Here is a 27572-nt window from a genome sequence, read left to right on the forward strand (position 1 = left end):
AGCCAGTTTATCCATCTGGGTGGTGCCAGCTGATCTGTCAACTCAGGGTTTACAAAATATCTCAAGCCCTGATCTTAGGTTTTACAATAGTGGTGTTATCCCCAGGAGCAATTTCAGGAGGTTCAGAATCATTCGGCCCTCCGGCTGCATGACTCCTAAATCATAATTTCTAATCTTGTGGCTAATTTGTTAGTCCTGCAAAGGCAGTCTAGTCCCCAGGTAGGAAGGGGGCTTGTTTTGGGAAAGGGCTGTTATCATCTTTGTTTCAAAGTTAAACTATAAGTTCCTCCCAAAGTTAGTTCAGTTTACACCCAGGCATGAACAAGAATAGCTTGGAGATTAGAAGCAAGATGGAGTCAGGTTAGATCTCTTTCATTGTAATAATTGTCTCAGTTATAATTTTTGCAAAGGCAGTTTTAGTTCAAGACCAGCCCGGGCAACATAGCAAGACTGTATCTCCACAAAAGATAAGAAGATTAGCTGTGCATGGTGGCGCGCACCACGGTTTCAGCTACTCGGGAGGCTGAGATGGGAGGATTGCTTGAGCCCAGGAGTTTGAGGGTACAGTGAGCCACAATTGGGCCACTGCACTCCAGCCTGGGCAAAAGAGCAAGATCCTGTCTCAAAAAATTAAAATGATCTCTAATTAGATTATGTGAGCCCCTAAGTGACTTTATTTGTGCACTAGAATTAGCTAAAGTGGGGGAAAAAAAGATGCATTTGATGGTCTAGTCCCATAATAAATAACCCAGTGTACCATAACTACTAGGAAACTGTTCATTAAATTAATGGATATGTTGTGTTCAAGATAGAAATCAAATGATAAATTCTGTTTGATATGTCCTATTCATGACTAGCCACATAAATGAACGTATTACTTTGCAAGCATGCCAATGCAACATTAGTTATATGGAATCAAATGAAGAAAAAGAATGTAAGTTTTCATGTATAAACATTTCAGGTAAGTTTTTACTTACCACACAGATTTTTCATATTAAAGATTTGGCGGCTGTTTCTTTTTACACTGTGTTCTTATTATATGTTTATATTACCTCAGGCACAGATGTTGTTAATCTTTTTCTTTCTGCTTATAACAGCAAAAAAATGTCAGAAGATTTGCCATATGAAGTGAGAAGGGCTCAAGAAATAAATCATTTATTTGGTCCAAAAGATAGTGAAGATTCCTATGACATTATTTTTGACCTTCACAACACCACTTCTAACATGGGGTGCACTCTTATTCTTGAGGATTCCAGGAATAACTTTTTAATTCAGATGTTTCATTATATTAAGGTAATGTTAATGTTATTAATTCATAAGTTAGCAAAGGACTTGTACTTTTAAGTCAATTATGGATGTGAGACAATCAGAAAACGGTTACGAGGGAAGGTGCAAGAGAAATGGGATTTATTCCACAGCCAGGCTTGGTGGTTGGGGGAAAGGGTGCTACCAGAACATAGAGGCAGTGGTGAGAGGAAGGAGAAAAAGAGAGGAAACAAGTAAAATAATAAACACAATTAATAAAGTAATAAAACACTTGTGGATTCTTGTGTCTATAAAATTACATGTTTTATCCAGACAGCCACCAGATGGTGGGGTATTTGTTAAAACCAAGTAAAATTAATATTAAAAGTTTAAATGGTATGGTCAATTTGTTAAAACCAAGTAAAATTAATATTAAAAGTTTAAATGGTATGGTCAATTTGTTAAAACCAAGTAAAATTAATATTAAAAGTTTAAATGGTATGGTCAATTTGTTAAAACCAAGTAAAATTAATATTAAAAGTTTAAATGGTATGGGATCTCAATTACAAGGTTTTAGGAAACTTAAGAAATAGCCCTTTAAAGTAGACTAAAGCCGAGTGATAAAAAAGATTGCCTCCCTTTAGTCCTGCCCTCGTCCCCATTTGATTTAGACACCGCAGAACACGTCTAATCTTTCAGTACTTCATATAGTTAATCATTTTAAGGCTCAGAAATCTCGGAGAAGATTTGCTAGAAAATAGCCAGAAACACACATAAGGAACTGTGTGCTTATTTCTGTGTACTAGATAGCCTTCCTTCCTGAGAGCGAGGATGATTGAGAGGAAAGAGCGTGGCCTGTGCTCAGATCCTCACTTTCTCCTTCGCTAACCTTAGACAAAACACACCATTCCCAAAACCTTGCCTCCTTCATTTTATAAAATTGGTGTCATAACAACACTTACCCATAAGGGTACTCAAAGCCTTAAGTGACATAAAAGTATTTAAAGCATTTAGCCTAATACCTGGCCTATAGTAAAGATTATTATTTTTGTTTCCCTTCAGTTTTGGACAGTAACTGGGTAGTGGTCCCGGTAGGAGACCACAATGTAGCGATTCTTCATTGCCTATTGAAGAGAGAGCTGAATGCTTTGGTTGCCAGATATGGAAGCAGTATTGCTGACACTTTGTTATCCAAACCAAGAGGCCTGTCTTCAATTTTCATGCAGATAAGCAAGAGGAGGGGGAATCACCCAACATCTGTAGAGAGCTGGACCACAGGAATAGAAACAGAATTGTTTAAGAGACCAATACCAAGATAAATAGTTAGTGTAACCAGTGATGAAACAAAAATCACCACATCCATTAAGAAAGAACATTTATTTCATGTTTTTTGATCATGGTTCTGGAGAACTATTTAATGTACATTTTACCTGGAAAGACATTGTATAATTCAATTGTATATGAATTTCATATTGTATAATTTATTTGTATGTTTTCAAAGCTATAATACCATTGGGTTTTAAAGTATTTCATAAAGCTGTCTTACCAATCTTAGTTGATGAAGTAAAACGTATTGAAGGTATTATTGACTCTGTTGAAGCAAAGAGAACAAAACATACGGTTTTTATATAATAAGAAAGATGTTTTCGATTTTTTTCAGACTTCTTTGGCTCCACTACCCTGCTATGTTTATCTTATTGAGCATCCTTCCCTCAAATATGCGACCACTCGTTCTATAGCCAAGTATCCTGTGGGTAAGTCATAGTTCCCATTGTCATAACTCAATAAAATATGTCCTAGCTGAAACTCAGAGAAATTTACTTTTTATTTTATTTTTCAGACAGAGTCTTGCTCTGTCACTCAGGCTGGAGTCCAATGGTGTGATCTCAGCTCACCGCAACCTCTAACTCCCCGGTTCAAGTGATTCTCCTGCCTCAAGCTCCCTAGTAGCTGGAATTACAGGCATGTGCCACCCTGTAATTTTTATATTTTTAGTACAGACGGGGTTTCACCATGTTAGCCAGGGCTGGCCTCAAACTCCTGACCTCAGGTGATGCACCTGCCTCAGCCTCCCAAAGTGCTGGGGTTACAGGCAAGAGCCACTGTGCCTGGTCGAGAAAATTATTTTTAAAAAAACATTTACAGCTACCTTCCATATCCTTGGGCTTATAACTGTCAAGTAACAAGCAGCGTAGCTCCAGGCAGGCTCTAACTGTATCGAATTGCCCCAATTTCACTGAGCAGCTTTCTGGTTTTGTTCATGTTCCCTTTGCTGTAATGCTTGGCCCTTCTATTGAGTCTGGCACAACTCTTCTCATTCTCAAGATTCAGTTCACCTGTCACCTCCTATAGAACTTTCCCTGACCCCCCTCTACAGCATTAATTACTCCAGAAATGTGTACATTTGACTAATATTTATAGTTGCCTACCAGAGACCAACCCTGTGCTAGGTACGGGGGACAGAACAATGAGCAAGACATACCATCTTCCCTCAGACAGCTTCGTATCTGATGAGAAGACAGACAGGTAACCAGGTAATCACTGCACAGAGTGATAAATGCTAAATAGGGGCAATTACAGGAGACTGGAAGAGCAGGAAAGACCTAACCCAGGCTTGATGGATCACAGAAGGCCCAAAGAAGTGGGATCCATCTTGAGGTTGTGTATGTGTATGTGTTTGGGGGAGGAAAGGAAAAAAATTGAGAGCAGTCAACAGGATTCTAGACAAGTGTCTTGAAATATCTGTGACGAAAGGCCATTGTTGATTTCCAATCTGCTGTAGAGCAATACTTTTGTAAAATATAATTTTAAAATGAATTCCTAGAAAAACAATCACATACTTGAATGTTGCAGCAATGTCAAATTGCTATAAAAGTTTCCAAACACTTACTTTAATTTCTGTACTTATCTTGCCTGGGACTAGCAGCAGACAATTGGTGGACCAGTCCCTGTCCTCAGACAACACTTTGAGGAAAAAGGAATATCATATACAAAGGCCCCAAACCCCTAATTGATGACATGCCATACTTGATACACTGTGTTCTCCATTTATCTTAGCATTCTCTGTTCCCTACCCACTTCTGCAGGCTGCTAATATATGCTTACTAAATATTAGCTCAAATTACCAGTAAGTACACAATTCCAACTTATAAATGATCATCATTCACAGTTGGGTTTTTTTTTTTTCTGGGAAAGGGTCTCACTCTGTTGCCCAGGCTGAGTGCAGTGGCACGATCACAGTTCACTGCAGCCTTGACCTCCTGGGCTCAGGCAATCCTCCCATCTCAGCCTCCCGAGTAGCTTGAACTACAGGCACGTGCCACCACATTCGGCTAATTCTTTATTTTTTGTAGAGACAGGATCTCGGTATGATGCCCAGGCTGGTCTCAAACTCCTGACTCAAGAGATCCTCCCACCTTGGCCTCCCAAAGTGCTGGGATTACAAGCATAAGCCACCATGCCTGTACCTCATTCACAGTTTTAATCACACATATCCCACACAGACTCATACAAACTTATCCATTCCTTCCCACGCGGGTTCTATAACTATAACCATATATAAAATACTAGCCAACCAGAAGAATTGCTTGAACCCCGGAGGTGGAGGTTGCAGTGAGCTGAGATTATGCCATTGCACTCCAGCCGGGGCAACAAAAGTGAAACTGTCTCAAAAAAACAAACAAACAAAAAATAGTAGCCATCTAACACCGGAAATACATACATTCATGAGCTTGTCCGATCAGATCTGACTGGATCAGAAAGGCAAGGGATCTGTTTCTCCAAAGTGCTTGTGCTACCAGTGACCTACTCCAGGTGGTTTTCTGACCCTCTCCTTATCAAGACCTGTCAAAGATCTGAGAAATTGTACCCGACTTTCAAGCTAACCATTAGCCTAGCACCTCTGAGTGGATGCCAGTAGAAGACACAAGACTCCTGAAACAGAGACAAAGAATAGATTATTGACAGTAGTAATAGCAGAGTGTTAGCATTTCTGCACCATTCCCCAAGCTCCAGTTCCCACAGGGTGACATGGAGAGAGCCAGATGGCAGCTATCCATGCCAGTGGTTGCATTCTAGGAGAGAAACCCTGAGCTGAGGGAACTTTAATTTTATTTATTTATTTATTTATATATTTATTTATTTAGAGACGGAGTTTCGCTCTTTTTGCCCAGGCTGGAGTGCAGTGGCACGATCTCGGCTCACTGCAACCTCCACCTCCTGGTTTAAGTGATTCTCCTGCCTCAGCCTCCCGAGTAGCTGGGATTACAGATGCCCACCACCATACCCAGCAAATTTTTTGCACTTTTAGTAGAGACGGGGTTTCACCATGTTGGCCAGGCTGGTCTCGAACTTCTGACCTCAGGTGATCCACCCACCTCGGCCTCCCAAAGTGCTGGGATTATCGGCGTGAGCCACCGCGCCCAGCTGTGAACCTTCATTTTTATAATGGGCAGTAGGCACGAGTGCCCCTTGCCCCAAGGAAGACCTCATTCCTAACTTCCAAGGCTGTTCACTATACAGACATCCTTGAAAAGATCATCTGGAACAAAAATAGTCCGTGTCTTGCTCACGAGACTTGCACATATGCAGAAGATCCGTGAAGAATCCTCTCTCCACATTCCTCTTACCACCTGCTTTGCAATAGGCATTTCACGAGCTGTTTGTCATCTATTCACTTGTTTATCCTGCCAGTTACTAGGCTGTGACTTCATCTTTACCTTCTGGTAACTTCCAAGATGCAGCCCCACACTCTCATACACCCTCTCAAACACCCTCTTTCTTCTCTATTCTATTCTCTTTCCTGAGCGCCCCATTAGCATAATTAATTATCTGCAGACTACACTACAATTAAAATTACAACTTAAAATATTTTTTGTTAAATCTCAGATGGTTTAGCCAGGAGTAATTTAATTTAAAAGCAGGTTGGCAAACAATATAAATAAATAAAAATCTAAAATTATTCTGGATATTCAAGCGTTGATACTTTTGTGCATAATACAGGGATCTTTATGTGGCCATCTTTGGTGGCCCTATTGTCCAAACCAAAAATTAACTTTTCAATACAAGATCTCATATCAGAGCAGAATATTTAGATTGTAGGACATGGCTATGGCAGAGTCAGGAGTGGCACTGAATGAACAATAATTATACAAATAACTTTTCTAAGTCTCAAATGAGACCACGGTTAATCTGAGAAAGTTAGGAGAGGGCTGTGTCCAGTTGCTTTCCCATATTTGTGTGTGTGTGTGTGTTTGTGTGTGTGTGTGTGTGTGTGTGTGTGTGTATGATCATAAGAGTGGCTGCAGCAAACTGCTTCTTTCTAGGATAAGGTTTACCTAGAATGATCCTGTCACATTTCTTCTGCCTTGGGAACAGAGTACAAAGGTGGTCTTTGTAGGTGCCTACTAGAAGTTAAAGCAAAATTTGTATGCAGTAATATTCTTAGTGCATTATAAAATGTTGACTCAGAAAGATTCTCTCTAATGTTAAACATGCTTTTTTTCCAATGAGTGCATGATATAAAAATATTCCAAATAAAACAGCAAAGTTGGAAGGAGAACATATAACATTTCTAATTATTTACAATGAACTTAATATTCCCTCATATTGAAATATTTTAAAGATTTGGCTGAACTTGTAAGGGCCAAACATATCAGCAGATGTTTGTTCTGGCTAAGAGTAGCATTGCCCACAAATATCATAGCCCAAGATTGATATTTGAAAGTTTGGAAATTTTAAGCTTTTATTTGGTGTCACAGAGAAACAGGATCTGTATCTCTTATTGCTAAACCTTTGATTTGTTTCAGCTAATTGCCTATATTTTGATATTTAGCTTACTCCAATCCCTTACTTCAAGTATTGATACTTTTGTGCATAATAAAGATTCCTTTATTCTTAAATCATTGACTAGGAGATTACTATGATTGACTTAAACTATTCAACATTTACTCTTGAACTGGAGAAAAATTTACCTACCTTGAAGATTGGAAGCCCAACTAAAATCAGGATTCTATTAGAAAAAGGAGGAAGGTGAAATGGATTTGGGGTAGGCAAACAACAATGTATTCTATAGTATTCCTACAGACATATCTACAAACACACTTTTTCACGTATTTGTGTAAGTCATTTATGCACAGATGCATACCTTAGCCACATTTACAACAACATATACTTAAATATATGTTCACACGTAGATGCAAGAAACCTAAGCACAACAAATAAAAAATGATGCAAGAGAATATGATAAGATTTTGTGTATTGGGAAATAACAGAAGCGGGTGAAAACAAGGTAAGTATAAAAGAATGCAGTATGTTAATGGGATGGAAGAGAATGAGGGTAGTGCAGTTGGTAAATGGTTTGACAAATGGAGAAGGTGATGACTGGGGAGATGACTGTGGGAGACTTGAACAGGAAGGAAGGGTCTACAAAAATAGTTTAAAGAAAGAGTGTTTTGTAGTTGTAAGGATGGATGCTTCACAGCCACACAAAGTAGACCTAATAGTACAGGCATCATTTCATATGAGTTAGAAGAAATGAACACAAGTTTTTCCTGCATAAAATTAAAACCAGGCCAAGCACAATGGCTCATGCCTGTAATCCCAGCACTTGGGGAAGCCGAGAAGGGCAGATTACCTGCGGTCAGGAGTTTGAGACCAGCCTGACCAACATGGTGAAACCCTGCCTCTACTAAAAATACAAAAATAAGCCGGGAGTGGTGGCCCGTGCCTGTAATTCCAGCTACTTGGGAAGCTGAGGCAGGAGAATCGCTTGAACCTGGGAGGCAGAGGTTGCAATGAGCAGAAATCACACCTCTGCACTCCAGCCTGGGTGACAGAGTGAGACTCTGTCTCGAAAAAAAAAAAAAAAATTAAAACCATTGCACTATTGTGTTAGGATGGATTGTTATGTTAAGCACAAAATAATTGCTCAAGGGTCACGTAGGTTGTCATATTGACTGAAATCCATGATTCATCTAGTCTGGATTTCTGTGAAATCTATAAAAATAGATGTCCTTCCTCCCGTCACGGCTAAGTGTTAGATCTTAACAGTTTCTCTTCAGGTCTACCTATTATTTTGTCAGCATAAACTTATCCACCTCTTTTACTATGTTATGACTTTTAAATATTTTAGCAATATTGAAGGAAATCTAAATAAAAAAGACCACAAGAGTTTCCTATTTCTAATACCACTGATTTTTTCCATGTTCTTTCCCAGTCTTTATTCACTATGCATCTAACTTAAACATGTAAATGTTCTGCTTTATGTTTTGCCAAACATTATGTCTCAAATATTTTCCATGATGCTACATGGTTTACCTTTTTAATAATTTTTAATAACATAATTCTAAATCTTGATACATTAAAATGCTTCGTTTTATAATATATTTTCATACTTATATAAATGTGACTATCTCTCCTTCTGTACCTAGGTATAGAAGTTGGTCCTCAGCCTCAAGGGGTTCTGAGAGCTGATATCTTGGATCAAATGAGAAAAATGATTAAACATGCTCTTGATTTTATACATCACTTCAATGAAGGTAAGTAATAATGAAGGTGACGTTATCAAACTTAACCACCAAACATTTAAATAACAATTGGTGGCCGGGCGTGGTGGCTCATGCCTGTAATCCCAGCACTTTGGGAGGCCAAGGTGGGTGGATCACGAGGTCAGGAGATTGAGACCATCCTGGCTAACACGGTGAAACCCCGTCTCTACTAAATATACAAAAAATTAGCCGGGCGTAGTGGCGGGCGCCTGTATTCCCAGCTACTCGGGAGGCTGAGGCAGGAGAATGGCGTGAACCCAGCGGGCGGAGCTTGCAGTGAGCCGAGATCGCGCCACTGCACTCCAGCCTGGGCGACAGGGCAAGACTCCATCTCAAAAAAAAACAAAAAACAAAAAACAAAAAAACAATTGGAACCTGGGTCAAATTTGCCATGCTAATGATATGAAGTGCTTTTTAAAATTTTTATCTACTTCAGCTATTCCGCAATGGCCAGGATAGACACATCCAAGAAAAGCAGCTGCCAAATAAAGACTCCACATTAAATCCTCACTTCCTGTTAATCTCCATTTTAAAAAGAAAAAAAGACGAGAAAATACAAATGCCCAGTAAACATATGAAAAGATGTTCAACATCACTAGTAATTAGAGAAATGCAAATTAAAATAAGTAATCATTTTCCCCCATTAAGTTGGGAAAATATTAAAGTCTGCAAATATCAAGCATTGGTAAATGTGTAGGAAAAGGGGAAACTCTCATTACCTGCTGGTGAACATATAAGTGAACATATAAGTTGGTAAAGACATTTTAGAGGATAATTTTACATCATCCACTTCTTAAAACACACCAATCTTATTACCCAGCAATTCCACATCTCAAAGAAACACAAGCACAAGCAACATGTTGTTTACAAAGATAGTTATCGTGCATCATTTATAACAGCAAAAGAATGGAAACAGCATGAATGTCCACCTGTTGGTGAACAGTTAAATAAACTAACATGGAAGAATCTTCAAAACATGTTGGTAATTAGCAGAAAGCAAGTTGCAGCCCAAGACATTCAGTACACCAATTGGCTTTAAAATAACACTAATAGTCATCACTTTCTAGGATACATATATATGTTAACATATCACAGGAAAAGTCCTAGAAGAAAACACACCAAACTGATAACAGTAGTTACTGGGGAGGGCAGGCAAAACCCAGGCTAATTTTGTCTTAATTATATTCAATAAGAATAATGTATTTATGTATTATTTCTGTAATTAAAAATTAATTAAATGGGGACTGATGGACAAGGTGGGTATATAGAGCTCTATGTACTATCTGCACATTTATTTGGTAAATCTAAAACTGCACTAAAAAGTCTATTAATTATAAAAGAATTTTACTTTAAAATGGAAAATAATTGCTTAAAATCAAAGAGGCATTCTATGTAAACAATTATTCCAACAGACTGAGTTGAAATTGTTGTTGAGGAATGGGCAATTACAATAACAGAGCTGGTGTGTACTTCAGCGTCTGTGGGGAGTAAATTCCTCAACCTCAGATTGTGCACCCTACTGCAATCACAGACTTTCCTTTTGTGCTTGGAAATCCTTCGACTCCAAAATCATGAAAACTGAAAATGTGCTTTTTACCATCTTTGTCTGAGGGCAGGTTCTATAGTGTCTAATGGAACTGGTTTTGAGAAGACCACAACATATTTACAGTAAATCCTTTAAATAGTGTGGGACTACAGTATGTTAAGAAGTGATACCTTCAGATAGAAGACCACAAATCTGGGTGGAAAACAGGGTTTTCAGATCATGGTCTATAGAATCCTATCACAAGGGTAGAGAAAAGCAGTTCCTGCAACACCCCACCCCTTAACCCCTTATCTCTGCTTCAACCAGAGCTCTTCTGTATGTTAGAGCTCTTCTGTGTAACATTTCATTTAAGCAAAGGATTTGGCAATTCAAAAATTGTCAACCACGATTAATTTAGACTATCTAGCTTGGTGGATTTTCAACGGAGCACTTGTATCCAAAGAATGCTGACAAATGAATCATAGCCGCCATGTGAAAAGTCTCAAGAAGTGTGTTGAAGGGCTTTGCTCTTGACTCTGTACTACTCAGAATTGTAGTTAGCGAACTGGATAGAGACATATGCCACATGCTCACCTAAGTGACAGGTTGCAGGAAGATAGCAGGAAAACATCCTGGCTGAGAAGGCAGAGCCAAGAAGTCCTGACCATCTTTAACAACTGTTTAAACCAAATGTTTAAGGTTAACAACATCAGGGACAAAGTTTTGTTCTTATGTTTAAAAAAAATCCCAGAATAAGGGAGGTAATGGTCTTTTTTTTCTGCCTTGAATAAACAACACTTGAGAAGTGTAAATAAATTCTGAGTCTGTAATCCAGGAGAAACATCTATAAAGAGGAATTTAGCCAAGGAGAGCATTGAGAATGTTGAAGAGCTTGAAAATCATAGTGAGAATAATTCCTGGCCAGGTGTGGTGGCTCATGCCTGTAATCCTTGCACTTTGGGAGGCCAAGGCAGGCAGATCACTTGAGGTCAGGAGTTCAAGACCAGTCTGGGCAACATGGGGAAACCACGTCTCTACTAAAAATGCAAAAATTAGCTGGGTATGGTGGCATGCGCCCATAATTCCAGGTACTCCGAAGGCTGAGGCATGAGAATCACTTGAACCAAGGAGGCGGAGGTTGCAGTGAGCCGAGTTCACGCCACTGCACTCCAGCCTTGGTGACAGAGTGAGACTGTCTCAAAAAAAAAAAAAAAAAAAAAGAAAAGAAAAGAAAGAAAGAAGTCTACATTGGAAAGAAATTCGACATATTTTCTGTGACCCAGAGGGCAGAACAGAATCAATGAGATAAAGTTACCTAGAGACAGAATTTTTTTTCTTTTCTTTTCTTTTTTTTTTTTTTTTTTTTTTGAGACAGGGTCTCACTCTGTTGCCCAGGCTGGAGTGCAGTGGTGCAGTCACAGCTCACTGGTTGGGCTCAAGCAATCCTCCCACCCAGCTTCCTGAGTTGCTGGGACCACAGGTGTGCACCACCACACCCGGCTAATTTTTGTGGTTTTTGTAGAGACAGGGTTTTGCCACGTTGCCCAGGCTGGTCTTGAACTTCTGAGCTCAAACAATCTACCTGCCTCGGCTTCCCAAAGCATTGGGGTTACAGGCCTGTGCCATTGCACCTGGCGAGACAGAAATTTCTTATTAACAAAGCTGAGCAGCAATGAAACGGGCCGCACTTTGTGAGGCTGTAAGAAGTCATCTTCTGCATCTGTAAGATGGCCAGAACAATACGGAGAATACTCAAACAGAGATGGAAGTTAGGTTTTCAAGACTCCTTCCAACTGTAAATAGCAAAAACATACTCCTTTGTGTTCTATCAGTTTTTACTTTATTCCTATCCAACTTTTTGGTTTAAAGAAATGAGATCTGGTTAAGTTCCCATCTTCATCTTGGAAGGTGTGATAGATTTTAATTCTTCCCTTTCCCGTGTCCACATCCTGGCAGTGGATGTTTCATATCCTTCTGTTCAGAGATAGAGTCTATTTTTCCACTTCTGGAATAGCTGGATTGCCCATGTGACTTGTTTTGTGCCATAGAAGAGGCTTGAAAAGCACTTACACATTGGAGCTTGCTCTCTTCCTGCTCTTGCAAACCCTGTACATGTACCATTATGTGCAACAGCCCACATTGGCCTGCTGGATAATGAAAGACTTTGAGGTGGAAAACTCAGGCACCCTAACAGACAGTCATGCAACTCCAGCTGACAGACATAAGAGTGAGGCTATCCCATAGGATCCAGCCTCTAGGTGAGCTGTCAGCTTACCACAAAGGCAGGAGCAAAACAATCAAGAATCCACAAAGCCAGTGTAGACGGAAGAAACTTTTCAACCAACCCACAGAATCATGAACTAAATTAGGAGGTGGTTGTTTGAAGCCACTAAATTCTGGGGTAGTATGTTATGCAGCAGAAGCTAACTGACACAGAAGTGATCACTGGGTATACCCATTCTAACTCTGCTCTAAAAGCAAAGGAAGGCTTTCCTTTGAGTTGTGACCATAACACACCGTGGGCCCTACGTTGGACCAAAAGTTCATCCTGTCTGCTCAGAGATAGCCTGGTATATACATAAACTACTCCTTTTCCAAGTTTCTGGGAACTGGGTTGAGGTTGCTGCATCTTTGGAAGTTGGTCTCCACCACTGGCAGGCTGCCTGCATCGCAAGATCTCATTACTCAGGAGCTGTCCAAGTGTCTAATGTAGTTAGTTAAAAAAAGAGGCCCGGGCATGGTGGCTCATGCCTGTAATCCCAGCACTTGGGGATGCCGAGGTGGGCGGATCATAAGGTCAAGAAATCGCGACCATCCTGGCCAACATGATGAAACCCCATCTCTTCTAAAAATACAAAAATTAGCCAGGCATGGTGGTGCATGCCCATAGTCCCAGCTACTCAGGAGGCTGAGGCAGGAGAATCGCTTGAACCCAGGAGGTGGAGGTTGCAGTGAGCCGAGATCGTGCCACTGCACTCCAGCCTGGGTGAAAGAGCGAGGTTCCATCTCAAAAAAAAGAAAAGAAAAAGAGCACGATACTGAAGTCACCTAAGTTGCTGGAACTCCTCCTGAAAATATTCAGTCATAAAACATCATAGCTGGAAGGGTCCTCCAAGATAAGCTAATCCAATACCTTCATTTGACAGGTCAAGAAAGCGAGCCTCAAGAAGTTCAGCATTGGCCGGGCGCAGTGGCTCACGCCTGTAATCCCAGCACTTTGGGAGGCCGAGGCGGGTGGATCACGAGGTCAGGAGATCGAGACCACGGTGAAACCCCGTCTCTACTAAAAATACAAAAAATTAGCTGGGCGCGGTGGCGGGCACCTGTAGTCCCAGCTACTCGGGAGGCTGAGGCAGGAGAATGGCGTGAACCCGGGAGGCGGAGCTTGCAGTGATCCGAGATTGCGCCACTGCACTCCAGCCTGGGCAACAGCGAGATTCTGTCTCAAAAAAAAAAAAGAAGTTCAGCATCTTGTTCAAGGCCGCATAGCCACGGGATTAGAGCCCAGGTCTCCTGACCCCCAAACCTAGATTCTTTTTCTCCCAAACTGGCTTTTTCAGTTCTGTTTTCTACCTCTGTCCGTTGGCATGTTTGTGGACAGAGTGCTGATAGGAATCATTCAAGGACATCTTTTGGCCTCGTGCTGTTTATGAACATCCTTAACTAAACGTTATCTGTTCTCCCCATCGCTCTTCATTTTGTTATTGTTGTTGTTGTTATTATTGTTTCTTTCTTACATTGTCAACTTCCCTTTTTCTAGATTTTTTTTTTTTTTTTTTGAGACAGAGTTTCACTCTTGTTGCCCAGGTTGGAGTGCAATGGCTCACTGCAACCTCCACCTCCCAGGTTCAAGAGATTCTCCTGCCTCAGCCTCCCAAGTAGCTAGGATAATCCCAACCTGGGTATTTTTAGTGGAGATGGGGTTTCACCATGTTGGCCAGGCTGGTCTCGAACTCCTGACCTTAGGTGATCCACCCAACTTGGCCTCCCAAAGTGCTGGGATGACAGGCATGAGCCACCACGCCCGGCCCAGAGATGTTTTTAGTTGCCATTGATACATATTGTTTTTGTCATAGGAAAAGAATTTCCTCCCTGTGCCATCGAGGTCTATAAAATTATAGAGAAAGTTGATTATCCCAGGGATGAAAATGGAGAAATTGCTGCTATCATCCATCCTAATCTGCAGGTAACATTTGTTCTTTCTTTAAAGTGTTGAAGATAATAATGCTGTACCTTTGAATAGAAGTTTACAGCTCATACAGCACTTTGCGTACATTCGCCCATTTGATGCTCTCAAAAGACACTGAGTGTAGATAGGGAAGATGTTCGGACAGTCGCTCAATACTTATTCAGTGTAACCTGTGCTGGCTGTGTAGACACATCAGTAAGTATGGCCTACACGCTCAATGGAATTTATAGTGTAGGTACACAAAAGTCTAACTTTAGTCTAGAAATGAAGATAGCCAGATGTGATGACAGAATAATGAGGTGGGAGAGGAGTGGTCAGCCAAGGCTGCTTAGAGAAAGTGAAATTCCTACCCACATTCAGCAGGTGGGAATTATGATGTCTATTTTAACATAAGGAAATACAGGGCCGGAAGTTAGATCCTTCCCATAGCCATGTAGCTATCAATGACAGATCCAGAGTTAGTGCTCTTTCAAATTGGCCACATTGCTTGCTACCTCCCTGTGACAGAATAAGTTAGAGAAAAACAGTTGGAACCTCTTTCTTCTGCCACTAGTCCCTGACTCTCCTCAGAACACCCAGAATCTACTCCTCGCCTAGTTTTATCAATAATGACATAGTGAAGAAGGAAAAGAAAAAAGGCTCTTGAGAGAATGTAGGAGGTTTAAATCTGGAAAAGGCAAAGGGAAAAGGAGAGAAGAACAGATTTCCAAAGCCAAAGTATCCATTCCCCAGCGCGAATGGCCTGCATACTCTCAGACCTCAGAGATGGAAGAGAACTGGTGGATTATCTAGTCCGGGGCTTTCAACCCCGACTAACCTTTACCTAGAGAGCTTTTAAAAAACATAATAATAGCAATGGCAGGACTCCACTCTGAGATACTCTGATCTTTTTGGCTTGGATAATCAGGATCGAAAAACACTGATTGATCCAGTTCCTATCCCTGTTTAGTGACTCTAATAGTCATTCAGACTTGCAACGGAATGAAGTGGCCTGCCCAGTAATACAGAGGAGTGAAGCAAATCCTGCTTTGTGGCTTAATGGGACCCAGGTGGAAACCTGAAGAAGGAGCCTTAGGCAGTGTTGGTTTTTGTTTTTGTTTTTGTTTTTTTTGAGACGGAGTCTCGCTCTGTCGCCCAGGCTGGAGTGCAGTGGCACCATCTCGGCTCGCTGCAAGCTCTGCCTCCCAGGTTCAAGCAATTCTCCTGCCTCAGCCTCCCGAGTAGCTGGGATTACAGGCTCACGTCACCACGCCCAGCTAATTTTTGTATTTTTAGTGGAGACAGGGTTTCACCATGTTGACCAGGATGGTCTCTATCTCCTGACCTCGTGATCCGCCCACCTTGGCCTCCCAAAGTGCTGGGATTACAGGCGTGAGCCACCACACCCGGCCTTAGGCAATGTTTTAAAGGAAAGGTAAAGACTGGGGGAGAGAAAGGAAGAAAGCACTATTGGTGACAAAAATATCAAGTACAAGAAACAGAGGCCAAGGTGATGATGTCATGGCAGGCTAAAACAGGATTTTTCAGGTTTTAGGATGCTCTTGAGGAGTACAAAAATAATCCCAGACAGGCGGAGAAGTGAGATGGATGAGGTCAGTAGCAAACTGGGCTAGTGGTAGGTCTTGAAAGTTAGGAAGGATGGTTTTGATTTGACAGACAATAAGGAATGGTTCAGTATTCTACAGGAGGGATTGATTGGTTAATTCTTCCAACAAATATTTTTGAATGACAACTAAGCTCATTCTGGGCCCTGAGATTCAAGATAGGGAATGTTCCTCATGGAGCTTCCATCCCAATGGGTGAGGAGAACTGACCATGAATAAGTAAACAATATGTAAACCAAATCATTTCAAACTGTAATAAGTGCTGTAAAAGAAATACACAAAATAATATAGCAGAGGGTATAACAAAGGGTTCCAATTAGATGGAGTGGTCACAAAGTGCCATCTCAGAGATGGTGGCACTGAAATTGGAACCTAGGAGATGAGAAGCCAGCCATGTGGAAGGCAAGTGAAAGGTCCTGAGGCTGGAACAAACTTGGAGCATTTGAGGAACAGCAAGAAGACCCATGTCCCTGGAGAGGAGCAGTGAGCAGAGGACAGTAGAGCCTGGAGAAAACACACAGTCCGGGACCCAGTTATGAGTCTAGATTTTGTCCTAAGAGTGATAGTTCTTACTAAGGGATGCTAATTGGAATCACGTAAGGGACCCCCTCCCAGTGCCTAGAACCCACCACAAACTACTAAAGTAGCGCTTCTCAAACTTGAGCCACGTGACAATTATGGGGAGCTTTTTAAAAATGCTGATTACTGGCCAGGAGCGGTGGCTCATGCCTGTAATCCCAGCACTTTGGGAGGCCGAGGCAGGCGGATCATGAGGTCAGGAGATCGAGACCATCCTGGCTAACATGGTGAAACCCTGTCCCTATCAAAAATACAAAAAATTAGCCAGGCGTGGTGGTGGGTGCCTGTAGACCCAGCTACTCGGGAGCCTGAGGCAGGAAAATCACTTGAACTTGGGAGGCAAAGGTTGCGCTGAGCCGAGATTGTGCCACTGCACTCCAGCCGGGACAGCGCTGAGAAGTCTAAAAAAAAAAAAATGCTGATTCCTGAGTCCTATTCCCAGAGGCTCTGATCTAATTCATCAGGGTGTAGACAGGGAATCAATTGAGTTCACCAGGTGATTTTTATGTGGCTCAGGTCTGGATAGCACTGCACGACATCGGAATCTCCGCAGGTGGGGCTAGCCAGACGTGTGTTGAAGAGGTTCCTTTAGTGATTCTGGGGCAAGTCTCTGCCTGAAAACCACCGGTTCAGAGAAATAGTTCTCAGCCGAGCCACCCTGTAAATCATCTGGGGCCTAAATACAATAAACACAGAAAACAGTGAACTATAAATGGGTAGCATGAGGGATTCGAGGAGATGGGTGAAAGAAGTACGTATCCTGATCGCATGGTTGCAGGTTATATGACTCTATGCTCTGCAAGTCAGAACTCATAGAACTGTACACAAACATGAGTGAATTTCACTGTTTGTAAATTTTAAAATAAAATTTAAAAATAATGATGCCTAGGCCCTCCTCTCAGATTCTGATTTGATATCTGAAATGGGCCAGCCCCTCTACCTGTATATATGTATTTAACATCCCAAGTGATCATAATGCGCCACCAGGATGGAGAAAACTGCTGTGATGCGGCACTTCTCAAACATTAATGTTGCGCATGTGAACGTCGGGACCTGTTAACATGAAGATTTTGATTTGGTAGGTCTATTGCGCATAATGAAATCCTGCTTTTCTGACAAGCTCCTGGGTGATACAGATGCTGCTGGGAAATGTTAGAAATGCAGAATCCCAGGCCCCCACCTCCAACCTACAGAATCAGAATCTTCATCTTAACAAAATCCCCAGATGATTTACAAGCACCTCAAAGTTTGAGAAGAACTGTTCTGGGATTCCTGTGGTGTGACAGCTATGGTGCTTGAGGGCTCAAAGGTCCAAACCCCTGGTGCAGGACCCTTCAGATAACTCAGTTGTTACCCTAATGTAGGAGCACATTTGGAATACACTCACCTTGTCCCAGACTCTCCCCAGCCCAGCACCACCTTCTCTCACCAATCCCCGTCAGAATAGAATCTCCTTGTATGCAGGTACAACATGGCTCATTTTTATGTTTCCCAGCAGTAGAATGTCTTGCACACAGAAGACTCCTAATGGATATTTCCTAAATTTTGCTGAACAGAATTTAACTTGAGCTGGCAACAGGCAGACTATGCACTTAGGTAGACATGCATTTAGTTTTGCCTTTTAATATTATAAATTTCTTTGGCTACATTCAAGGTAAACCTGGTATTGAAGCAAACTCTTTTTTTTTTTTTTTTTTAGAGACAGGGTTTTGCTCTGTCACCCAGGCTGGAGTGCAGTGGTGTGAACACAGCTCACTGTAGCCTCAACCTCTGGGGGCTTGAGCAATCCTCCCACCTCAGCCTCCTGAGTATCTGGGACTACAGGCATGCACCACCACACCCAGCTAATTTTTCGTATTTTTTCTAGAGATAGGATCTCTGTGTTGCCTAGGCTGGTCTGGAACTCCTAGGCTCAAGCAATTCGCCCACGTCGGCCTCCCCAAGTGCTGGGATTATAGGCAAGGAGCCACTGCACCTGGCTGAAGCAAATGTTAATTACATGTTTCAATTATACAAATGCAAAGGGGAACTCTTAAAACTACTGCCAAAATTCATGACCCAATTTCAGTGCAGTCAGATCACTTGCCTGCATCTCGATGCCTCGCTCAAGTATCTCTTTTAAAACAACAGAATACTGTAATTTGTTAGTTGTCTAGAGTCTCACATACATTTTTAGAGGAGAAAAACCAAATATAATATATTTATTTTGATTGTTCCTGAGAGGATCAAGACTGGAAACCACTGCATCCTGGGGATCCCGTGTTTTTAACTCTTGATGGGAAGACGATCCCCCTGGGCGGAGACTGTACTGTGTACCCCGTGTTTGTGAATGAGGCCGCGTATTACGAAAAGAAAGAAGCTTTTGCAAAGACAACTAAACTGACGCTCAATGCAAAAAGTATTCGCTGCTCTTCACATTAGAAATCACTTGTAGCTCACATCTTATACAGTGTCTTACAAATTCTGCTAGTTGTAAGCTCCTTAAGAGCAGGGTTGTGCCTTATTCAACTGCATACATAGCTCCTAGCACAGTGCCTTACTCGGTAGGCATCTAAGCAAATTTCTTAAATTAATTAATATATCTTAAAGATATCATATTTTATGTAGGTAGCTTATTCAAAGAAGTGTTTGCTATTTCTGTATAGCTTATTATACATTATACTTGGGTAGCTCAACATTCTTAATAAACAGCCTTTGTATTCAGAATATAAAATTGAAATAGATATATATAAAGTTATTTGTTTTATTGTGCTTTGCTTTATTGCACTTCACAGATACTGTATTTTTTTTTACAAATTGAAGGTTTTTGGCAACCCTGTGTCTAGAAAGTCTAAGTGCCATGTTTCCAACAGCACGTGCTCACTCCTTGTCTCTGTGTCACTCTTTGATAATATTTCAAGCTTTTTTATGATGTATTATATCTGCTATGGTGATCTGTGATCAGTGGCCTTTGATGTTACTGTTGTTAAGTGTTTTGGGGGCACCATGAATCGTGCCCATGTGAGACTGTGAACTTCGTGAATGTTGTGTGTGTTCTAACTGCTCTACTGACCGGCCATTTCCCTGTCTCTCTCCCTGTCCTCTGGCCTCCCTATTCCTTGAGACAGAATAATTAATAAGTCTACAGCAGCCTCTATGTGTTCAAGTGAAAGAAAGGGTCATAATTCTAGAAATTAAGCTTAGTAAGGAAGGCATGTCAAAAGCTGAGACAGGCTGAAAGCTAGGCCTCTTGCACCAGTTAGCCAAGTTGTGAATTCAAAGAAAAGGATCTTGAAGAAAATTAAAAATTCTACTTCAGTGCACACACACAAATGATATGAAAGCAAAACAACCTTATTGCTGATATGGAGATAGTTTTAGTGGTCTGGATAGAAGATCAAACCAGCCACAACATTAAACCAAAGCATGACCCAGAGCAAGGCCCTAACTCTTCAATTCTGTGAAGGCTAAGAGAGGTGAGGAAGCAGCAGGAAGCTGGCAGAGGTTGGTTCACAAGGTTTAAGGAAAGAAGACAGCTCCAAAACCTACAAGTGGAAAGTGAACCAGCAAGTTGCTGATGTGGAAGCTGTAGCAAGTTATCCAGAAGATGTAGCTAAAATCATTGACGAATACAGATACACTAAACAACAGATCTTCAGTGTAGTTGAAACAGCCTTCTATCGGAAGAAGATGCTATCTTGGACTTTCCTAGCTAGAGAGGAGAAATGAATGCCTAGCTTCAAAGCTTCGAAGGACAGGCTGACTCTCTTAAGAGCTAATATAGCTGGTGACTTTCAGTTAAAGCCAAAGCTCATTAACTGTTTCAAAAATCCTAGAACTCTGGTTACTTTTTTTTTTTTTTATTTTTGAGATGGAGTCTCGCTCTGTCATCCAGGCTGGAGTGCAGTGGCACGATCTCGGCTCACTGCAAGCTCCACCTCCCGGGTTCACGCCATTCTCCTGCCTCAACCTCCCAACTAGCTGGGACTACAGGCGCCTGCCACCACGCCCGGCTAATTTTTTGTATTTTTTTTTAGTAGAGATGGGTTTCACTGTGTTAGCCAGGATGGTCTCAATCTCCTGACTTCGTGATCTGCCTGCCTCGGCCTCCCAAAGTGCTGGGATTACAGGCGTGAGCCACTGTGCCCAGCCCAAAAATCCTAGGATTCTGAAGACTGATGCTAAACCTGCTCTGTCTGAGCTCTATAAATGGAACAACAAAGCCTCGCTGGCAGCACATCTGTTTGCGGCATGGTTTACTGTATATTTTAAGCCCACTGTTGAGACCTACTGCTTGGGGAAAAAAAAAATTCCTTTCAAAATATTACTGCTGACTGACAATACACCATGTTACCCAAGAGCTCTGCTGGAGATGTGCAAAGAGATTAGCGTTGTTTTCGTGCCTGCTAACATGACATCCAGCCGAAGCCCACGGATCAAGGCATCATTGTGACTTTCAAATCTAACTATTTAAGAAATACATTCCAGGCTGGGGGAGGGGAGAAAAAAGAAAAAAAAGAAAGGAAGAAAAAAACATTTCATAAGGCTATAGCTGCCATAGACAGTGATTCCTCTGATGGAGCTGGGCAAAGTAAACAGAAAACCTTCTGGAAAGGATTCAGCATTCTAGATGCCATTAGGAACATTCAGGATCCGTGGGGGGAGATCAAAATGTCAACATTAACAGGAGTTTGGAAAAAGTGAATTCCAACCCTCTTGGATGACTCTGAGGAGTTCGAGACTTGAGTAAAGGAAGTCATACAGATATGACAGCAAGAGAATGAGAAGTGGAGCCTGAAGATGTAACTGAATTGCTGCAATCTCATGATCACACTTGAATGGATGAGGAGTTGCTTCTTATAAATGAGCAAAAAAGTAGTTACTTGGATGGAATCTACTCTTGTTGCAGATGCTGTGAACATTGTTGAAATGACAAAGGATTTAGAATATTACATAAACGTAGTTGATAAAGCAGCAGCAGGGTTTGAGAGGATTGACTCCTATTTTGAAATGAGTTCGGCTGGGCGAAGTGACTCATGCCTGTCATCCCAGCACTTTGGGAGGCCAAGGCAGACAGATCACCTGAGGCCAGGGGTTCGAGACCAACCTGGCCAACATGGTGAAACCCCCTCTCTAATAACAATACAAACATATTAGCCGAGCATGGTGGCACGTGCCTGTAGTCCCAGCTACTTGTGAGGCTGAGGCAGGAGAATCACTTGAACCCAGGAGGCAGAGGTTGCAGTGAGCCAAGACTGCGCCACTGCACTCCAGCCTGGTGGACAGAGCGAGCCTCCATCTCAAAAAAAAAAAAAAAAATGAGTTCTACTGTGAGTAAAATGTTATTAAACAGCATTTCATGCTACAGAGAAATGGTTCATGAAAGGGTCAATCAATGCAGCGAACTTCATTGTTTTATTTTAAGAAATTGTCACAGCCATCCCAACCCTCAGTGCCCACCACCCTGATCAGGCAGCCGTCATCAAGGCAAGACCCTCCACCAGCAAAAAGATCATGAATTGCTTAAAGTTCAAATGATGGTTAGCTTTTTTAGCAATAAAGCATTTTTAATGAAGGAATGTACATGTTTTAGACATAATGCTATTACACATTTAACATACTACGTATAGTGTGAGCATAACTTACATGTACTGGAAAATCAAAAAATGTGTGTGGCTCATCTGTCATAATATTTGTTTTATTGTGGTGGTCTGGAGCCAAGGCTGAAATATCTCTGAGGTATGCCTGTAATGTATAAGTGCTAGTAGAAACAAGTTGTGCAGGCTTGCTATTTTTCCAATTTTTATATTTGGGTTAATAGCAATATACTAAGTGTACAGTCTATAAACTTCAGCATTCGTTGCGAAATCCAGAGGAGACTTTTAAGTGCTGTTTTGTAGATGAAATATGAAAGAGAAATGAGGGCTTAATGGTAAAGATGACATATGACTATATTAAGAAACTGAGCGGCCCTTTGTCCACAAACAGACAGTAACCCACACAGCATTGCTACTGTGGCATGCCCACTGCTCTGCACTGACCTCATGGAGCAGAGAGCCTCCTTCAGACACCTCATGCACCCCCTGAGGAGCTAATGTTTCTTCCCAACATGGAAAATTTGGAAGAGGCCTATTCTTCACAGCTGTCACTTCTCATTTTGAAAGAATATGCCCACCCTTATTCCCAGGCAAGGTGTGAGGAGGTCTTTGGGCTCCAGCTGTTGCCAGCAGAGGTGGTGAAAGTCAACAACAGGGCACTGGACACACATAGAAATGTGACCCACAGCTATAGTTTGCAAATACAGTCTTTCAAGAAGTCCTGCCACGTCCTAAATGCCCAAATCCCTTGCCTCCCATGATTCTTCTCCTCAAAGGACCTTCTGCTGGATGCCACCCCCTCCCTCTCCAGCCCTACCAGGGCCCTCCCTGCCATCCTCTTAGGCCACAGCAGCCAATAGTGTTTTTATTCCATGATCTGTACCCCCAATGAATCCATAATCATAGTTTCAAATGTATTTACCAAAAACACTAACATTATCTGGAATGAATAAATAAATAAATATTATATATTTATACATTTTCATTCTTCCAAATTGAACCCCACTAAGCCAATTTTACTTCATATTCACTGTTCTGGAAAGCACATATTCTTTCTAAATTTTTCAGCATTTTTTTCTATTTTTGTACTTCACCAAAATTATTTGCATTAGAATAAACTCTCTTCCTTCTGAATTCTGTAGTAAAAATGTGATTTATCAGCTTTTGTACCTAAGTTTTGCCAAGCTTCCTTCTCCCGCTGTGAATGTTCCATTGTGTTTTATTTCTGAGTCCAATTTTTCTAGGTCAGCTTTTTCCAGGTGTAAATTTTGGCAAGAATACTTTATTCTTCCCTCAAATTTTAGTTATTTGTAAAATTTACAACGTACAATTTATCTCACTGTGGCTTCAGTTGGTTTCGGGGTTGATTATTCCTATCAAGTCTAATTTTCCCTTTTACAGTCTTTAGAGTTTCTAATTAGATGCATGTTTTTTTTTTTTTTTTTTAATCTATAACATTGCTGTGTGGTTTTTGCCACTTTGAGTTTTATTTTGATTATTTCTAACAATCTACATTTGCATTTTTTCTCATTTATAAAATGGGAATGATCATAATAATAGTGCCCCTTTCATGGGGTTACTGTGAGGATCAAGTGGGCTAAGACATATAAGCACTTAGCTCAGTGCCTAGCACAGAATATACACTTAATAAATCATTGAAGTTCAAATTCCTAGCACGGAAGGCCCTTCCTGATCTGCCCTCCCTCCCCGACGCCTCCCTGCACTCATCTCCCTTTGGGACGTCTCCGCTCGGGTGTCCTTCCCGCCGTTTATTCCTCTAGGCCTTCACCTAGACTGACTCCGGTAACCAGAATTCTCCCCCACTGTCCTCCACCTCCCACCCCACCTCAGACTGCTAATAATGCCTGTTTCTCCTTCAAACTGCAACCCAACTTTCATTTCATAGCCAACATGGTCTTCGTCTACCTGACTTCGTTGCCACTTTGCCCCTCTTTCTATCCCATCTTGAGGGCATTAGCAGTGTCTTTTTTGATGTCTACAATCTAGAAAGTGACCAATGGTTGAATAAACGAGCATGCTCAAACATCCCTTCTCTATTGAAACATCTTCATCTTCCACCAATGGGCCTGCCTTCTTTTTATCTTCCTTCCCAGTCACCTCCTGCACCTCCTGAGAATTGTCCCCATCACTTCCAAGTGAAACACTTCATTCTACACCCTCCAGACTGTTACTATGTCCCAAAGGACAGTGGAAGGAAAAAACACACATTTAAGTCTGCAAATCCACGGGAAAAAAAAAAGGGAAATTTTCTTTCTTTTTTTTTTTTTTTTTGAGATGGAGTTTCGCTCTTGTTGCCCAGGCTGGAATGCAATGGCATGATCTCGGCTCACCGCAACCTCTGCCTCCTGGGTTCCGGTGATTCTCCTACCTCAGCCTCTTGAGTAGCTGGGATTATAGACATGCACCACCTCACCCAGCTAATTTTGTATTTTTTTTAGTAGAGATGGGGTTTCTCCATGTTGATCAGGCTGGTCTCGAACCCCCGACCTCAGATAATCCGCCTGCCTCGGCCTCCCAGAGTGCTGGGATTACAGGCGTGAGCCACCACAGCAGGCTAAAACAAGGAAATGTTCACACTCAACAATTCCCCTGTTTAAAATCCTTTGGTGGCTTCTTATCCTTGCTATGAGATCTCAAAGCCTCACCACGGCTGTCCAAGTCCTACATGCACTGGCCTCTGCCCACTCCTCTAGCCTTATTTCATGTCACTTGGGCCCTTGCTCCCAGCAATTTGGCCACATAAGACTTCTCCAGTCCTCAAATGCACAAAGTTCCCTACCACCTTTACCCACATTTTTCCCACTTACTGAAACCCTTCCCCATCTCCACACTTCTATTAGCTAAATGATACTTACCGTTAAACATGACTCAGGCTAGGTTAGGCCACTCTGTTATACAAGCTCATTGACAGTACTAGACTGGCATTTACCCAAATTGCAACCATAATGCTTTATGACACTGGGGCAGGGGAAGTCATTGTCGGTCTCTTTGATTAAACTGCAAAAGCTCCAGGAGAGCAGGGATAGCATTTGTCTTATTCTTTGTCGTACCCACAGCACTTAACGCATAGAAGGAGCTCCATGCATTTTGCTGGATAAATGAGAGTTGCTCTGCTGAGTGTAAAGCTATCTGGAAGGGCTTCTGTGGAAGCATAAGTTGTCACTTCCCTCACAAGGGTGACCCCAAGATAGCCACTGGAGACCACAGAGGGTGGGAATGGTGAACCACGTACAGTCAATGCTCTGATAGGAGGAGCAAATGAAAAGTGGCAGCTGGGGAAACCCTGAAGCCTGAGAGTCCCATGGGGGTGACCAGGGCCGACGCTGGGAGAGAAGCCTATACAGGTCACGGATGTTCCAGGGCAGCAGGACCAAGGAGCGTCTGAAAGGTCTGTATTTGCATATCTGACAAAAACAGAGTCTGAAGGTAAATAGCTGCTTAGAGTTTTTGTTTGTTTTTTGGGTTTTTTGATTTTTTTTTTTTTTTTTTTTGAGACGGAGTCTTACTCTGTCACCCAGGCTGCAGTACAGTGGTATGATCTCGGCTCACTGCAGCCTCTGCCTCCCGGGTTCCAGCGATTCTCCTGCCTCAGCTTCCTGGGTAGTTGAGATTACAGGCATGCGCCAGCAAGGCTGGCTAATTTTTGTATTTTTAGTAGAGATAGGGTTTCATCATATTGGTCAGGCTGGTCTCGAACTCCTGGCCTCAGGTGATCCGCCCACCTCGGCCTCCCAAAGTGCTGGGATTGCAGGCGTGAGCCACCGTGCCTGGCTGCTTTTCTAATATCTCTATACTTCCCACACATACTGCCTTCAAGGGGCTTGTAATCTACCTGTAGAGACCTTTGTATGTCTGTTCCCAAAGCAGACACACCAAAAACCCCAGTCTAGTACTTGGCAGACAGTTCCTGAACACCTACCAAGCCAGTGATTGACAGGCTCACTCAGAGAGGACTTCGCCCAGGGCTGCCCCATCAGGCTTGGGTTGCACAATGTGAAACTCCAGGAAGGTCCCTACACACACCACAAAGTCAATGGCACAGCCCAGAAGCTTACATCCCATCAAAGCAAAAACAGCACTAAAGTTTCCTCCATTCTGCCAAGAAAAAGAACAGGAACTTGACTAGCAAACAAAGTCAACCAAAAAACTGAGGTCTGTAGGGGATTCATGTAGTATAATTAAGAGGAAAAAATACTAAAGCCCCATTACCTACAGTTAGACTAAATGTTTAACAGAAAAAGTTCACTTTTAGAAACTACATATTAAGGGAAAGAATAACTTTAACAGTCTTGAAACATAAGAAAGCTCAAGGGCATAAAGAGAGGTCCCTAGACAGGAGTTTTCTTGCTCTGAGTGAAAGGCAGGGCTGCACGCAGGGACTCACGCCTGTAATCTCAGCACTTCAGGAGGCCGAGGCAGGTGGATCACCTGAGGTCAGGAGTTTGAGACCAGCCTGGCCAACATGGTGAAACCCCATCTCTACTAAAAATACAAAAAATGAGCCAGGCGTGCTGGCGGGTGCCTGTAGTCCCAGCTACTTATGAAGCTGAGGCAGGAGAATTGCTTGAAGCCGGGAGGTGGAGGCTGCAGTGAGCCGAGATCATGCCATTGCACTCCAGCCTGAGCGACAGGGCAAGACTCTGTCAGAAAGACAGAAAGAGAGAAAGAGAGAGAGAGAGAGAGAAGGGAGGAAGGGAGAGAGGGAGGAACAGAGGGGAGGAGGGAGGGAGGAGGAAAGGAGGGAGAAGGGGGAGGAAACCAAAGCTTAGGAATGTGGGTGCAAATAAATTCACAGGTTTGGTGGTCCGAAGTTGAAGGTGTTTCCAACCTACAGCTTCCATTTTCACTGTAAAAAAGGGGATAAAACCAACTACAGCTATTGATACGGAAGTTGTGGGGTCACAGGTTTAAGAAGTATGATGGTTTTGAAATGACAAAATATGATGGTTTTAAAAAATAAAACAGAAAACCGATGAAAGAAAGAGAACAGCTGGACAGTAACAAGGGTTGCTATAAACATTAAATCAGACATGTATGTAAAGTGCACGGAACTTTATAAATATTCACGTCCCTCTCCCCTCCTACCACCATCTTAAATGGATGAAACTGTCTTACTTATATTTGTATCATCTGTCATTGCCCGTACTTCATGTTCAATTGTTGTTGAATTGGTTCTAAATCTTCACACATAGCAGGTGAGATACATTTTTTGAGTTGGACTGAATCCTTTCTGCAGAACTTTGCTGTTACTGTCAGAGGGGGTGCTGGTGCAGTGAGAAAAATGGT

The 27572-nt window shown here is 42.0% G+C and overlaps 2 protein-coding genes across 5 annotated transcripts in view; one reads left to right on the top strand and one right to left on the bottom strand.

The window, feature by feature from the left end:
- ASPA (aspartoacylase) overlaps positions 1 to 23615 on the top strand; it is a 32323-nt gene extending 8708 nt beyond the window's left edge. For 3 of the 4 annotated variants that reach the window (XM_055257181.2, XM_063628391.1, XM_055257180.2), the window contains 5 exons: positions 1098 to 1293; positions 2906 to 2999; positions 8676 to 8783; positions 14394 to 14503; positions 18913 to 19426. In XM_055257181.2, the coding sequence (XP_055113156.2) occupies positions 1098 to 1293; positions 2906 to 2999; positions 8676 to 8783; positions 14394 to 14503; positions 18913 to 19110 (706 nt within the window). In that variant the 3' untranslated portion in view covers positions 19111 to 19426. Of the gene's footprint in view, positions 1 to 1097; positions 1294 to 2905; positions 3000 to 8675; positions 8784 to 14393; positions 14504 to 18912 lie in introns of all 4 variants that reach the window. The other variant, XM_055257182.2, reaches the window with a different exon arrangement.
- Positions 1 to 27572, bottom strand: part of SPATA22 (spermatogenesis associated 22) — a 69422-nt gene that overhangs the window by 36576 nt on the left and 5274 nt on the right. The gene's annotated exons all lie outside the window — the stretch shown is intronic.

The sequence above is a fragment of the Symphalangus syndactylus genome, chromosome 20 (assembly GCF_028878055.3).
Source record: "Symphalangus syndactylus isolate Jambi chromosome 20, NHGRI_mSymSyn1-v2.1_pri, whole genome shotgun sequence".
Lineage (NCBI taxonomy): Eukaryota > Metazoa > Chordata > Mammalia > Primates > Hylobatidae > Symphalangus > Symphalangus syndactylus.